The following is a 14,065-nucleotide window of genomic DNA, read 5'->3' on the forward strand; positions in this document are numbered from 1 at the left end:
CACTTCCCTTGTTTGGCTTGTTCCACACAAGAAAATATTGCCCTTTTTCTTTTACCCTTCAGCAGTGCAGATGAACTCACATTTGGATGTTCTTGCCCTATTCTCACTCCATCCTAACTGCAGTTGATCTCTAAGGTGCTACTGGGCAATTTTATAATTTATTATGCAGGCTTACCTATTATGGAAAGGGACGCGGGTGGTGCTGTGGATTAAACCACAGAGCCTAGGACTTGCTGATCAGATGGTCGGTGGTTCGAATCCCCGCGACGGGGTGAGCTCCCGTTGTTCGGTCCCTGCTCCTGCCAACCTAGCAGTTCGAAAGCACGTCAAAGTGCAAGTAGATAAATAGGTACCGCTCCGGCGGGAAGGTAAATGGCATTTCCGTAAGCTGGTCTGGTTTCACCGGAAGCTGTATGCTGGCTCCCTCAGCCAATAAAGCGAGATGAGCGCCGCAACCCCAGAGTCAATCACGACTGGACCTAATGGTCAGGGGTCCCTTTACCTTTACTACCTATTATGGAACACCTAGCTTCTTCCTATGAACTAACCTTCCTGCCTCCCCATTTTCTACCTTTATCAGTCTGAGCTTGTGATGCCATGCAGTTGATACAAATTTGTTACCCATTGATTTCTCCCACATAAGCCTTGTGGCTCAGGTGAATTCTTTAGGGAATATGCGGACCCTACTGGATCCAGCCAGAGGGCAACCTTTTCCCAGTCAAGAGCCACGTTCTATATGGTTCAATCTGCCAGGGGCCTCCTGCAGAGTTTGGGTGGCGCTGAAGCTAAGCAGTGCTTTCTGCCACCACCCATCCCCATCTCTGCCCAGCAGGCTTGTGAGAGAAGAACAGAGATCTTGTCGGAGTTCAGTGCAGAAGGCTTTTGAAATTAGGCCAAGGACTGCATAGAAAAACAGGCTAAGATGTGTGTTTTTTCCTGTGGGAGATGAAGGTGGGGTCTAGTGAAACAGCTGCTGGCACAGTTGTGGCCCAGAGGGACTGTGAGTTGTTGACTAAGGGAATTTACAAACAGCGGGGAGTGCAGGATGGTAAGTAGAGGAGACAGAACTCGTTTTTAAATCAGCAGCACGATATGCCTGTTTGTACACTGAATCCTTTGCTCCTTTCAGGGTCGCTAGTTACCCTTTATTTCAGGGTATGTGTTGACCACTCTCTCTGAAGTGTATGGAATGAAAGTAGCTTATCAGACTTGCTAGGCACGAATTGGCATTGGCTGTGGAGGTGTGTTGAGCAGGTGGGCACACCTTTGCATGTCCCGAATTGCACCTGCTTTCTCCCTCCCTGGACATTTCCTGCTCTTCAGGGTGTATGCCCTGTCCCAGATTGAATATGTGGGAAGCCACCATATTAACATACCCGTATTATTACGTTGTCGTCTTTATGAGGATATACGTTTGACTTTTATTACACCTGTTTTGCAAAAGTCTAGGAAAGAATCGGAATACCATAGTTTAAAACTACTGCTAGAGGACAAGAATCCCAAGACTACATTAAATGTAGCTAAATTCTGTGCGTCTGCAATCAATCGCAGGAAGCAAGTGGTATCCCATAATGACTAAACCCCTAAATGTTAATTACAGGGGGCACGCTAACAATTAATTTTAATTTTTATATTTAAATCCTTGTTATATTCATATTGTCTCTTGTATTTTTGATATTTTTTATGATCTGTGATATTGTGTGTGTTGACGCTGGTCTGTGACCGTATTAATAAATTCATTCATTCATTCATACCCGTAAAAGTGCTGCGTTCTAGACCATGGGTAGGCAAACTAAGGCCCGGGGGCCGGATTCGGCTCAATCACCTTCTAAATCCGGCCCGTGGACGGTCCAGGAATCAGCGTGTTTTTACATGAGTAGAATGTGTCCTTTTATTTAAAATGCATCTCTGGGTTATTTGTGGGGCATAGGAATTCGTTCATTTTTTCTTCAAAATATAGTCCGCCCCCCCCCCACAAGGTCTGAGGGATAGTGGACTGGCCCTCTGCTGAAAAAGTTTGCTGACCCCTGTTCTAGACAGTCATGCCCCCATCAAAGGAAATGGGCACCTTGTATTCTAGAATTCTTATTCAGGCTTCTTGAGCCTGTGAACCACCCAAACAGAATGCAGGTTGATAGCCAGATCCAAAAATCGACTTGCCACATGGAAGCGCTCCTGCCCATTTGATGCACAGGACACTTCACAGCATGCACATCCTACCCCCAGAGCTCTCCTTTGACTCAGATTTCGAGCAGGTAAGAAACAACAAGCATCTCTTTGAAGCACTCGGAGACACATGATGTTTCTTATCTTCTGCCAGGGGCAGTGAAGCAACATGGCTGATGGGGGACCGCCGCTACTGTGGTTCCCCTTTAGTGGTGCCACCTTCCATTGCAGTTTCGCAACATACACCTGAGTGGTGCTATATCAACTCTGGAACCCTGTGGGTAGTGATAGAGGCTGCCTGGTCAAAAGATGGGCACCTGCTCAAGCTGAAGGTCCACTCAACCACCAGAGGTTTCTATACCCGTGGCCTCCTCAAAGCTGCAGCCTGCCCTGGCCACAGCACAAGACCCTATGCTTCTCCCAAGCCCTCTGTCAGTAACACAGATGTACTTAGTACCTTTGCACTGGGATTTGGAGAAGATCTGCAGGGGAAGGAGTCTCTCTGTGCAAAGGAGAGAAGTGTCTGCCCCAAGCACTTCACACATGATGGGGAACTCAGAAGAGGAGAAGTAATTGGTGGCAGTCACATAACAGGTAACTAGTAGGAAAGCTTTTTATGGCTGCTGTTAGCCATGCTGGGCTCTCTAGGAAGGCGGGCAGGATACTGGAATAAAGCAGCAGTAATACTTGTGAATCTCTGCCAAAAACAAGGGGGTCCACTCCTTGTTGCTTGCCTGGGATAGTGGCATGTGGGCTGTGGTTTACTGTTGTGGTTAGGTACTGTCCTATTCTCAAATCCTTTTCCTTCTACTTCCTGGCTTTTCTTTCTGCTCGGCTATAAGGCTCACCGCCAGCTGCTTGAAGTTGTGAATTCTCCGTCATTCCAGCATCAGCAGCATAGGATGTCAAAAGCATGGGATTATGACTTCAGCACGGGATAAAGGAGGAAGTGGGCTGGGAGGGATGGAATAAGCCTCTTAGCCCAGCACAAATAGCTGAAATAACCCAAAAGGGAACAATATAGCAGATAACTGGTCATGTAAATTGCTTTTGGGAGGAGTGCGTCCTTTTATAAACTTTACTCTGGGTTTGACAATATTACAAAAGACGTAGGAAATATACCCCTGTTACAAGGAATGATTCTCTGTTGGCACAGAGGAGATGGATTAGATAGCAGAGTCTCTGGCTTCCTCTTGCAGCTGTAAGATTGCTGATTCAATGAAATTGCCTTTCAGTACTATCTCCGTTTGCAGCCTCTTTGGCTTCAGCATTTCAGGAATGAATTGATTCAGTGTTTCGCCATTCCAGAAATTAGAGAGCCATAGTAGTGTTCTCACAAGGACCTTATCTAGCATATTTGCCAGGACTGTGTCTACATTTGTACCTGAACACACACAATTTCTGCAGCATGGAAGCCAGAATTCTGCACTGCAGAATGTCCAGGTTCTGTGATTGGAATAAATTATGCAAATGACTGTCTCCTGGAATCTGATCTGTTTGTGCTGGGCATAGGCAAAGCACAGGTGGCCCTGCTGGTTGAAGCTATCCCAGTCCCACTAAGTCTATCAATTTTAGTAAACAAGGGGAGATACTCAATATGTTGACATAAAGGCTAGAAGGTTTTGCTTGCCATCCACTTTCTGGCTATCAGTTCTGCTGGCCCAAGTGCAGAGTAGCTGTAGCTCAGTGACAGATCAATTCCTAGTATCTGTATCTAAAGCAGGGATAGGCAAGGAGGTGCCCTCTAGCCATTTTTGGACTCCCAACTCACATCAGCCCCAGCCAACATGGTCAGTGGCAAAGGGTGATGGGAGCTGGAGTCCAACATCATCTAGAGGACACCACATTTGCTACCTGGAGCTACAGGACCATGCAGCAGGCGATGGGGAAGACTTCCATCCAAAACAGAGGAGACAATAGTAGGGACATAACCTGACCTGGTCCTCAGGCAGCTGCAGAGAGCCTGCTAGTGTTTGCTCAGGGTTGGGTCCACACACACACACAGAGGGCTCAGTCTTTATCTTTGAATTTCCCACAAAACTTCAAAGCAATATACACATAAAACACATTTAGAGCAATCAACCCCTCATGTCACCAGAGCATGGATGACTGTGACCAGGCTGTCTCTGTCCAGGAGAGACTGCGGTCAGCTTGCCAGCCTAAGCAGGTGAAAGGCACTTCGTGCCACAGGGGTTAACTAACCCTACAATAATACAGCTGAATCCTGTGCCCCCAAGCAACAAACATCTTCCTTTGGGGCAGGAGTTGTTAGCCTTTGGCCCTTTCAAATGTTATTGTACTGCAGCTCCCATCGTCTTCGACCATTTGCCCAGAAGAGTTGATGTCCCACAGTCCTGCTTTAAGAGAGCAGTGCAACCTCATCTAGTACCAGCGGAGCAAAGTCTCTCTGACCAGAAGAACCGCAGAGCCCCTCTCTTCTCAGGACTGAGTTTTCTTTATTTTTACCAGTCCACATCCATCCCTTTGAGATGCTGCCTTGAGTCCCCCAGGCTGGTGCTAGAAAGGTAAAGTGTAAACGTTTTCAATAAATCAACAAATAATAAAACGCACCTTCAGATTTTGAGGGCACACGCCGAGCAGCCCCAGCGCTCTTTAAAAAACATGCTGCTGCGTTTCACTCTCACCCCGTGAGCCTCCCTGAGCCAGGAAAATCCATTTTCTTGATGACACGCCTCTCAAACCTACAAGAGGATTTTCTGCCTTGAGCGACCCCAAGCAAGGTGTTGAGTGAATGCTGTCAACACTGGGTATAACCTCTACGATTTCTGAGAGACAGGGGCCTCTTGGCAGGAAGGGGAGGGGGGAACAGGAGAGTGGGTTTGTGCATTGTTTGGTGTTGTAGTCGAGAGAGAACCTTTGTTTGAATGTAGATTTACGTTCTCTGCCGGCAAACTGCAGTAAAGGAAATGGGGAGCAAAAAATAAAATGCACGGCGATGGAAGGGTGTGGATTCAGATTTGAAATGCATGGTTGTACAAATAATGGTAGTAACCACAGCAACAGAGAGGTTGCATCTGCTCTGGTTTGACAATGTAATTCAGGTGACAGGGCTTCTCCCCCTGCAAACTCAGGTTGTTGAACAACGCCGGGTTCAAATCACAAATGGGGAACTGTGATGCCTTGTTATCGTGGTGGACATTGATGGACAGGAGCAGCTTTGGGTATCTCCTGTTTGTGCATTTCTTCCTGAGAGATGTCCAAGGAGCCTGGAAGGGAGCAGTGGCTTAATAGATTGCCGTTTCTTCCATCCTGGAACTCAAGGCAACATAGAGGTCTCCCATCCAAGTACTGAGCAGAACCAGACCTGCTTAGCTTCAGCAGGGTGGTAGGCGTAGGTGCCTTCAGACTGCACCATGGAATCTATCATCCTTGGACACAACTTTGGCCAGGCTTTACTCACCTGGTGCCCTCTAGTTTTGCACTACCGTTCCCATCAGCCGCAACCCGCCAGCACAGCTGATGAGAGTAGTGGTCCCAAACATCTGGAGGACACTGGGTTGGCGACCGCTGGCCTATTAATTTTGTGGCCATCCAGCAACCTTCCGGGAAATTAAATCTATTTACTCTGGGTTGATTCCAAAGTAGACCTGTGCACATCCACCTGCTGCTGGTTTTTGCTATGTCAGCAGCACCACGGGAAACCCAGTGCCAATCCATTTCACAAGAACAGCAGCGTCCAAACAGCACGGAAGGTAGCGCAGCATCTGAGCGCAGGAGCTAATTCATCACGAGGCATCCCTGTATTGGAAACACAGCTGCAGGCGCGCCCTGGGTATTGTTAAAGATCGTTCACAGTAAGAGCAGCAGAAGAGACAATATAAGCGAAGAGATAGCAAGCAAATGGGCATTGCATATAAAATGGTTTGATCTGTCTAAACACTAGACTTCATGACTCCGAGACAGGCTGTTCAGAAAGAAAAAAAAAGCAGCGGCAAACAATGATAACTGATGTTTACTTTATTCTGGTTAAAAGCATGGACTTCTAAGTATGCTGCATCTGTGTGTGTGTGTGTGTGTGTGCTTGCATGCACGTGTGTGTGTTATAAAAGGTCTATAAGAGAACACAAATAGCCTATGATAAACGATACCTAGAATGAAAAAGTACTCTCTATGCAAGAGTGCAGGTGTGCCAGGATAAAGTTACGCGGCTATGAAAAAGGGAACACTTAAATGACTTAAATAAGGAACATGGCGGAAAGAGATTTAGAGGTCCTCTGTGCCTAACTAGGTACCTGGGTGAAGGGGGTCACCTGCTTAAAATTGAGTGCAGATGAACTGAGTGGTTGCCTCCAGCTAGATAAATGAATAGCTCTAAAAGGCTGCTGGGAGCCATAAGTGACCTTGAAGTCTGCTGTCCATGCTCACAGCAGCATTTAGTGTAAGCATGAGAAACCTGTGGCCCACCAGATGTTGTTGGTGTTGGACATTACTGCAGTCAAACCAACAATTCATGTTTTGCCAGATAGGCACATGAAGGGGCTGAGGCTTACAGAGTTTTCCTGTAAAATTTTCTAGAGATCACTTTTTCTAGAGATCACTCTGTGAGATCACTTCCTTTGCCTTGGCAGGAAGCTGTAGCACTCCATTCATACATCCTTCCTTGGTAGCCTCGTCTTTCTTCATTATTCTTCCAAGCTGACCATATTTGCATATCTTTTTGAACTTAGATTTTGTATTTTCACAACTTAGATAGTCGTTATAAACCTGCCTCCGTGTTTGCTGCTGTAACTGCTGCTTCGAGACTTAGATTATGCAAGTAAACATTGCTTTCATTTCTTCCCCAAACAATATGTGTGTGGTGGTTGATTTTAAAGGGGAGAAAAGGGGCAATACCAGGAAAACCCACTCCACATTAAAGCATCCTGGATTATTGTTTCTAGAAGGTTAAATCAACCTTTGCTTCCAAGTTTAAGCAATACTGTAATAACTAAACCTCTCCTAGTGTCTAAATCCATTCCTTGGATTCCAGCTCCCACTAGCATGGCTAGTGGTCAGAGATTATGAGAGCTCTAGGGTAATAATAATAATAATAATAATAATAATAATAATAATAATAATAATTTATTTATTTATTTATTTATTTGTACCCCACCCATCTGGCTGGGCTTCCCCAGCCACTCTGGGCGGCTTCCACAAAGACAAAAAATACACTAATATGTCATACATTAAAAACTTCCCTGAACAGGGCTGCCTTCAGATGTCTTCTGAATGTCAGGTAGTTGTTTATCTCTTTGACATCTGATGGGAGGGCATTCCACAGGGCGGGTGCCACTACCGAGAAGGCCCTCTGCCTGGTTCCCTGTAGCTTTGCTTCTTGCAATGAGGGAACCACCAGAAGGCCCTCGGTGCTGGACCTCAGTGTCCGGGCAGAATGATGGGGGTGGAGATGCTCCTTCAGGTATACTGGGCCGAGGCCATTTAGGGTAGATGCACACCATACATTTAAAGCACACCGAGCACACATTTAAAGCACATGACTTCCCCCCAAAGAATCCTGAGAACTGTAGTTTGGTAAGGGTGCCTTGAATTGTAGCTCTGTGGGAAGAAAACTACACTTCCCAGGATTCTTTGGGGGAAGTGATGTGCTTTCAATGTGCATTCAATGTGCTTTACATTTATGGTGCGAATCTGCCCCTAGGGAAAGAACTGGATGGCTGCAGCCATCGATTACTGCCTTATCCTCCATGTTTGTTATGAGACAAAGATCTCTGAGAAAAAGTAACACCAATTTCCCTACCAAAATTGATAGGACTGTCACTGTCACCCTGTTCTCACAAAAAAAAAAAAAAAAAGGTTCTGGTAATTGCTATCAGTGGATGTAGTACTGTGATTGAGGATTTTTGGAATATGAATTACCACAAAAGGGTCCTCTCTCAAAAGTTGTGGACGTTTGGCTTTTTTTTTTTTTTTTTTTTTTTTTTTTTTAGCTCTACCTGTTGGTGAACTTTCTGTGTAGAAAGTTCGGGGGTTCCTGGCTTTTCTTCAGAGATGGTTGAAATTCAAGTATAACTTTCTTCCCTCCCTCCTCTGTAAGAAAGAGGCGACTTCATTTGCTTCTCCCCCCTCCCTCTCCATGCCATAAAGCTGCGGTGCCTCCTCTGTTCCTTTTCCTTACAGAATGCACTTGGCATGGCAGAACCTGAAAATGTGGGAACTTGAATTCCTGGGGTGGAACGGAGCCAGTCACTTGTGTTGTGTTCCACATTATGCATGTATTAGGTGGCTGCTCACTCTTGTACCCGTAATGCCATCCCTGCTGTGAAGCCATTCTACACCGAACACGAAATTTACAGGGATTGAAAAGGTCACTTTACTATTGTGAAATTAGCTTTTTCCGTGCCCCCCTTTTGGATTATGCTTCGGCCCCATTCATTGAATTCAAGCAGCTGTCTGTTCAGTTCTGAGGCCGACGGAGGTTATTTCGGCCGGACAATGGGATATGTGCCATTGATGCCAAAATGCTTTCATGCTAATCATGGTGATTATGGTGAGTGCCTGATGGATTAATAATGACAGGATACTTCAGATCGAGTGGTAGCGGTGTAATTAAGGTCGTGCTGGCTTGCAGGAGTTCTTAGGCACGGATTTTCGTAATTAAACCGAAAGAGACCAAGAAATGCCAGGAACAGCAGTCTTCTGTTCTACAGGCATGGAATGCCACATGGAATTTGGTATTCAGACACCTAAGGATCTCTGCTTTCGTAGACTTCATGGTACAGGGAATACCTGCAAAATATATTGTCCATACCTTGGTCACCCCCAAACTGGACAGTTGTCACGCACTCAACATGGAGATGCTTTTGAGCAGTGTTTCCCAACCTTGGACTTCCAGCTGTTTTTGAACTACAATTTCCATCATCCTTGACCACTGGTCTTGCTAGCTAGGGATGATGGGAGTTGTAGTCCAAAAACAGCTGGAGGCCCAAGGTTGGGAAACACTGCTTTTGAGGACTGTTTTGAAACTCTAGCTCAAGCTCCCTCAACCTGGTGCCTTCCAGATGTTAAGGACCGTGGTGGTGCTGGCTAGGGATGATGAGAGCTGTAGTCAGAAACATCTGGAGGGCACCAGGTTGGGGAAGGCTGCTGTAGCTGGTTTAGAATGTTGCGAGCCAGTGACTAACTGTGGCTAACCGCAAGGACCATATTATTTAATAATATTTATTGATTATATTTGTTAGTCGCTTTACCTTGCCCAAGGCAACTCAAAGCAATTTACAGCCATATTACACCTATTCTGGAAGAACTGCCCTGGGCCACCCCTGGCAATTCCAGGTGCTGACGTTTAAAGTCCTAAATATGCTTTGATGTCCCGGTCCAGCCCTCAGGGAATTCCCCTCAGGGTGGAGACCTTCTTAAGCACCACAGATGCTTGCTTCCACATGAACAAAGGCAAAAGGAAAGGACTCTGTCTGGCAATCTCTCAATTAGCAGACACACAGAACAGTGGCTTGCAACAAATTAGGCTCAGCTGACATAAAAAAGATAATTGTGGTATACTTTTAAACCCCTATTTTTCTGCCAGTGGAACATAGAAAAGTGCCTTGGTCCATCAAGCTCGCTATCATTGACACTGACTGTTAGCAGCTCTTTGGGATTTTAGATGGGAAATTTTCTACAGCCCTCAATAGGTGCTCTAAATAGATAAGTAAATGCTCTCAATGGATATCTTTTTAGCATAATCCAGTGTGTGCCTGCTCAGAATAAAGTCAAATTGTATTCAGTGGAACTATCAGCCAGGGAAAGGTGTATAGCAGGGGTTCCCAAAATGGCTGGTGGACCACAAGTGGTCGATGAGCTTCATTCAGGTGGATTTTCGGTAGAAGACAGGAGATGGCATTGCATATTCATAGTTGTTTATAATTGTGTTTTTATTGCTACTTTTATTTCTTATATTGTATTTTATTGCTTACTGTATGAATTCTGCAGGATACAGTATGCTATGATTTTGTGGGCACCTTGATTCCCCTAAGTTCCTGGGTGCCAGATCCTTCCCTAAGTTCCTAGAGTTTAATCAATGTTTGGAGTATTAAAATGGGCTGCCAGATGCTTAGCAAGGCGTTAAAATACAGGCCAAACCAGTTTCTGGTTCAGGAAATCAACAGGGAGAAGAGCCATTATGGAGAACAAAAGGCAAGGTGATGAGCCATTAAGAAGGCAAAGTCTGTGCCAGTCAGCAAAGGGTATGCCCCATCTCCTCAGCTCTGGGTTAGTTGGCAGGACAAATGCCAGAGCTGGAAGGAGAGTAATTGTTTAGGATTGCAGTTCGCAGGGATGTGAGCTAAGAGAGAAAAAATGGCAGTCTGCAAACGCAGCAAGCTGAAGCAGAGAATCAGGGAGCCATGGCAGATTTCTGTTTGGATCCAAGGCCACAGCCATGGGAGAAGCAAGGCCCTCTTGGAGTGTTAATGCTGTGAGACCCTCCATCAGAGGTTCAGGTTATATATGTGTGTAAATAAACCGTATCTTGGAGATTGCAGTGGCTTGCAGCAGTACATAGGAAATAAAAGAAGCAACAGAAATGCAATTAAATGTCATACAACATGTGGCACAGTGCAATGCAATTACTACAACAGGCAGAAAAATCATTAAGTGGTCCATCAAGACCTTCAGAAATTTTCCAGTGGTCTCTGCGGGGTGGGGGGTGGAGTATAGGATTTCAGCATTGCAGGATTTTGCTTTCCTGCAACTTTGTCTTCTGCCGTTTGGGTGTCTTTGGAGAGTCAGGTTTCATCCCTTGCCAATTTTCATCTGAATTTTCTTCTAACAGTTGGTTGGAAGGCTGAATCAAGAGCCTGAATCAGAAGCTGATACCCTCTTTTTCCTCCAGCCAATGGCGAGTGGAAGTTTAAGGTGGCGTTTCTGCCGGCTAGTTGAGAAGGAAGTTAGGGCCACCTCTGACAGCTTGGACAAGGGGGTGGAACAAAGCTGATGGTCTCCCTTCCCCAATTTCTAGTTAGACCCATGACCAATCTGATCACTTCTATGGAAGGAAGTAATGAAACTTCAGCTAGGCACACAGTTGAGGGATGTGTGGCTGCTGCTGGTGGAATTCCCCAGATCCAATGACTTCAGTGTTAAGGGAAAATGTCTTCCCAGCTATGGTCTGCTGTAGGGAGTTTTTGATGCTATAGTAGGGGAGATGGGCTCTGCTTCTCAAGATGTGTGAAAAGAACAAGGGGACATTCTGGAAGTCCCTCCCATCTGGACTCTCTTGATCTAAGACCTTTACATTGAAAATCCAATAGATCCGAAATAACTCATTCCACATGCATTAATGTCGTGAGATATAAATATAACAAAAACAAAATGCATTTTGCCCGCCTCCCCCCTGCTCTTTTCTTTTAAATCACCTAATTTTGGAGGCACTTCTATTAACTCTGCAAATTAAGAATGAGCACAGTGCGAAAGGAGGAATATTATTGCAGTGGTCGAAGGCATTCTCTCGCCATATGTCAGGGTTCCCCTTAAAGTAGGTCATTCAATTCCCAAAATGAATGAAGCTTGGGCAGGTTTTCCCTTCTCCTGTGTGAGCAAATGAGTGTGGGTGAGGTGTGTATGTATTCTGTGTGCTGTGATAAAATCTGGGCTTGCAGCATGGAGGGTGGGTTCAGGAAGCCTGTCCCAAGCTGTGACTACAACTCCCATTATCCCTAGTAATCACGATCAGTGGTCGGGGTGATGGGAATTTTAGTCCAACAACACCTGGAGGCCCAGGTCTAAGAAACACTGTGTCTACCACTTGAGCTATGGCCATTTCCCAAACAAAATGATTGACACCCTTTCCTTTCCTTTCAGGTGTTGAACCTGTTCCTTGCCTTGCTGTTGAGCTCCTTCAGTGCCGATAACCTTTCTGCTCCGGATGAAGACGGGGAGATGAATAACCTGCAGCTCGCCTTTGCGCGCATCAACAGGGGGCTCAATTACGCCAAACGTGCCATGTGGGATTTCTGTTGCAGCGTCCTCAGGCAGCCGAAGGCGACGGCTGAAAAAAAAGCCATGATGAAGCTTGCGGCTCAGAACCCAGCCGTCGTCCACAACTGCGTCAACAACCACACGGGCATGGAGTTTGGCAAGGAAGAGGACCACCACAAGGAGAACCACACCGCTAGCGACGGGGTTGAGGGAAACCGGGAGAAGCAGCAGGTGGACCACAACGATGACTTCATGACCAACCCAAACTTGTCCATCTGTGTCCCCATTGCTCCGGGAGAGTCTGACATTGAAGATGATGAGCAGAGCACATTTACGGAAACGGACCAGGTAAGCTGTTCATCCTTCAGGAATTCTTTGATGTGGTGAACAACTTTTGGGGGCTTGGAGGCAGTGTGGTAGACACTGCTATTGTAGCACATCCTATGTGGCTTCCCACGCTGTGGGGTGGAGGTTTTCTCTTGTCTTCTTAGCTCTGTTGCTAGCAGTGGGGCAGCACTGGCGGAAGAGGCTGCAATTTGATCCTTAATCTATGGTAGCCTCACAAGCCCAGACCTACGCCAGAAGTGGCACCCAAACTGCAGGTTGGACATCCACGGGTACGGCCATAGCATCTCCCTTGGCTTGGCTTGGCATTATAGTATATTTGAAGATATATTATAGCTGGATATAATTTTTAAGGCCAACTCCTCTTTGTATATTACTGGGCTTGCGCCTCCTGGTAACAACAGGGATGTTTGTCTCTATTGAAATAATGTGTTTGAGCTTTTTGGTATGCAGAGAGTTCAGTGTATGGCTCGTGAATTTGGCTAAAGAGTAGACTTTGCATGTTTCAGTTGCACGCACAGAGAGATGCTTGTAGAGTAAGAAAATAATGGTGTTTATTATAGGAAACACATAACTCGGATAGAAAAAGTTTCTTGTTTTAAGCTAGCTAGCTAATTTGGAGAAGGGAAAGGCAGCTATGCTTCTTTCTTTGTTTCTAGAGGTTAGAGCCAAGGTCCCAGAGAGAGGTGTGAGGAGGAGGAGGAGGTTGCAAACTGGATGAAACCTAGGATGTATCAGTCTAACTGTAAAGGCATAGGGAGGTCAGCAAAGAGACCGAAGGTCTAGGAATCTGGAGGTCCCTTGGTCTATCTGTTTTAATTCCATGCAAACTCCTCTCAGCAAGCTTCCAACAATTTCTGTGGCCTACAAGGACATATCACTACACCCCTGGCTTAATTTTAGCTGTCATTCCCTCTCCCTAGGGAATCATGGGAACTGTAGTTCCGTGAGGGATCTAGGGATCCCAAGCAGAAAATTTTCAGTATCCGCATGAAACTACAATACATAGGATTCTTTAGATAAAGCCATGACAGTAAAAAGCACACAAAACTGGTGCAGCTTTGTAGAATAGATGTTTTCCAAACGTCATTTCTGCCTGCGTTGTGGTTTCCTTCAAAGCCTTGTCAAAGTAGAGATGGGCTTTTATTCAGGCTTTGGAGTTTCGAGTGGGGAGAATGTCATAGTGTGACTCAGTTTCTTATACCCTGTGAATGCTTTTATGTTTGAAAGTGATTACTATAAAAATGGCTGTCGATAATTCAAGTTATAAAATGGAAGAGAGCCTCTTTGTAAGAAGGTTGTAAAGTTTCTTGGTTCGATCAGCCTCGCCAAGGCCTCAGTATTGTGAATCTCTTTCTGAGGAATCCCAGAGACTGAAATGTTACTTCGGGGTGATGTGTAGGGAAAGGGGGCAGCATGTTTCATTGGAAGACAAGGCAGTAAATGAGTTCCTTATCTTGTCTCCTTTTTTGACATTTTAATGTGCTTTTGATGTCTTTGGGGCAGTTGGATAGGGTTTTTATCTTGTGCACTGAAGTGGGTGTTTTCATGGCATTCCCATTTTTCATACAGAGATTGTGTGTGTGTGTGTGAGAGAGAGAGAGGGAGAGAGAGAGAGAGA

At 45.7% G+C, this 14,065-nt stretch overlaps 1 protein-coding gene across 7 annotated transcripts in view; it reads left to right on the plus strand.

Moving 5' to 3' along the window:
- LOC309325870 (sodium channel protein type 5 subunit alpha-like) overlaps positions 1–14,065 on the plus strand; it is a 214,569-nt gene that overhangs the window by 112,960 nt on the left and 87,544 nt on the right. For all 7 annotated transcript variants that reach the window (XM_081834160.1, XM_081834161.1, XM_081834162.1 and 4 more), the window contains one exon: positions 11,983–12,447. In XM_081834160.1, coding sequence (XP_081690286.1) covers positions 11,983–12,447 — 465 coding nt within the window. The remainder of the gene's footprint in view (positions 1–11,982; positions 12,448–14,065) is intronic.

Source organism: Podarcis erhardii (genome assembly GCF_964252035.2).
Source record: "Podarcis erhardii genome assembly, chromosome: 12".
In the NCBI taxonomy this organism is placed as follows: Eukaryota; Metazoa; Chordata; class Lepidosauria; order Squamata; family Lacertidae; genus Podarcis; species Podarcis erhardii.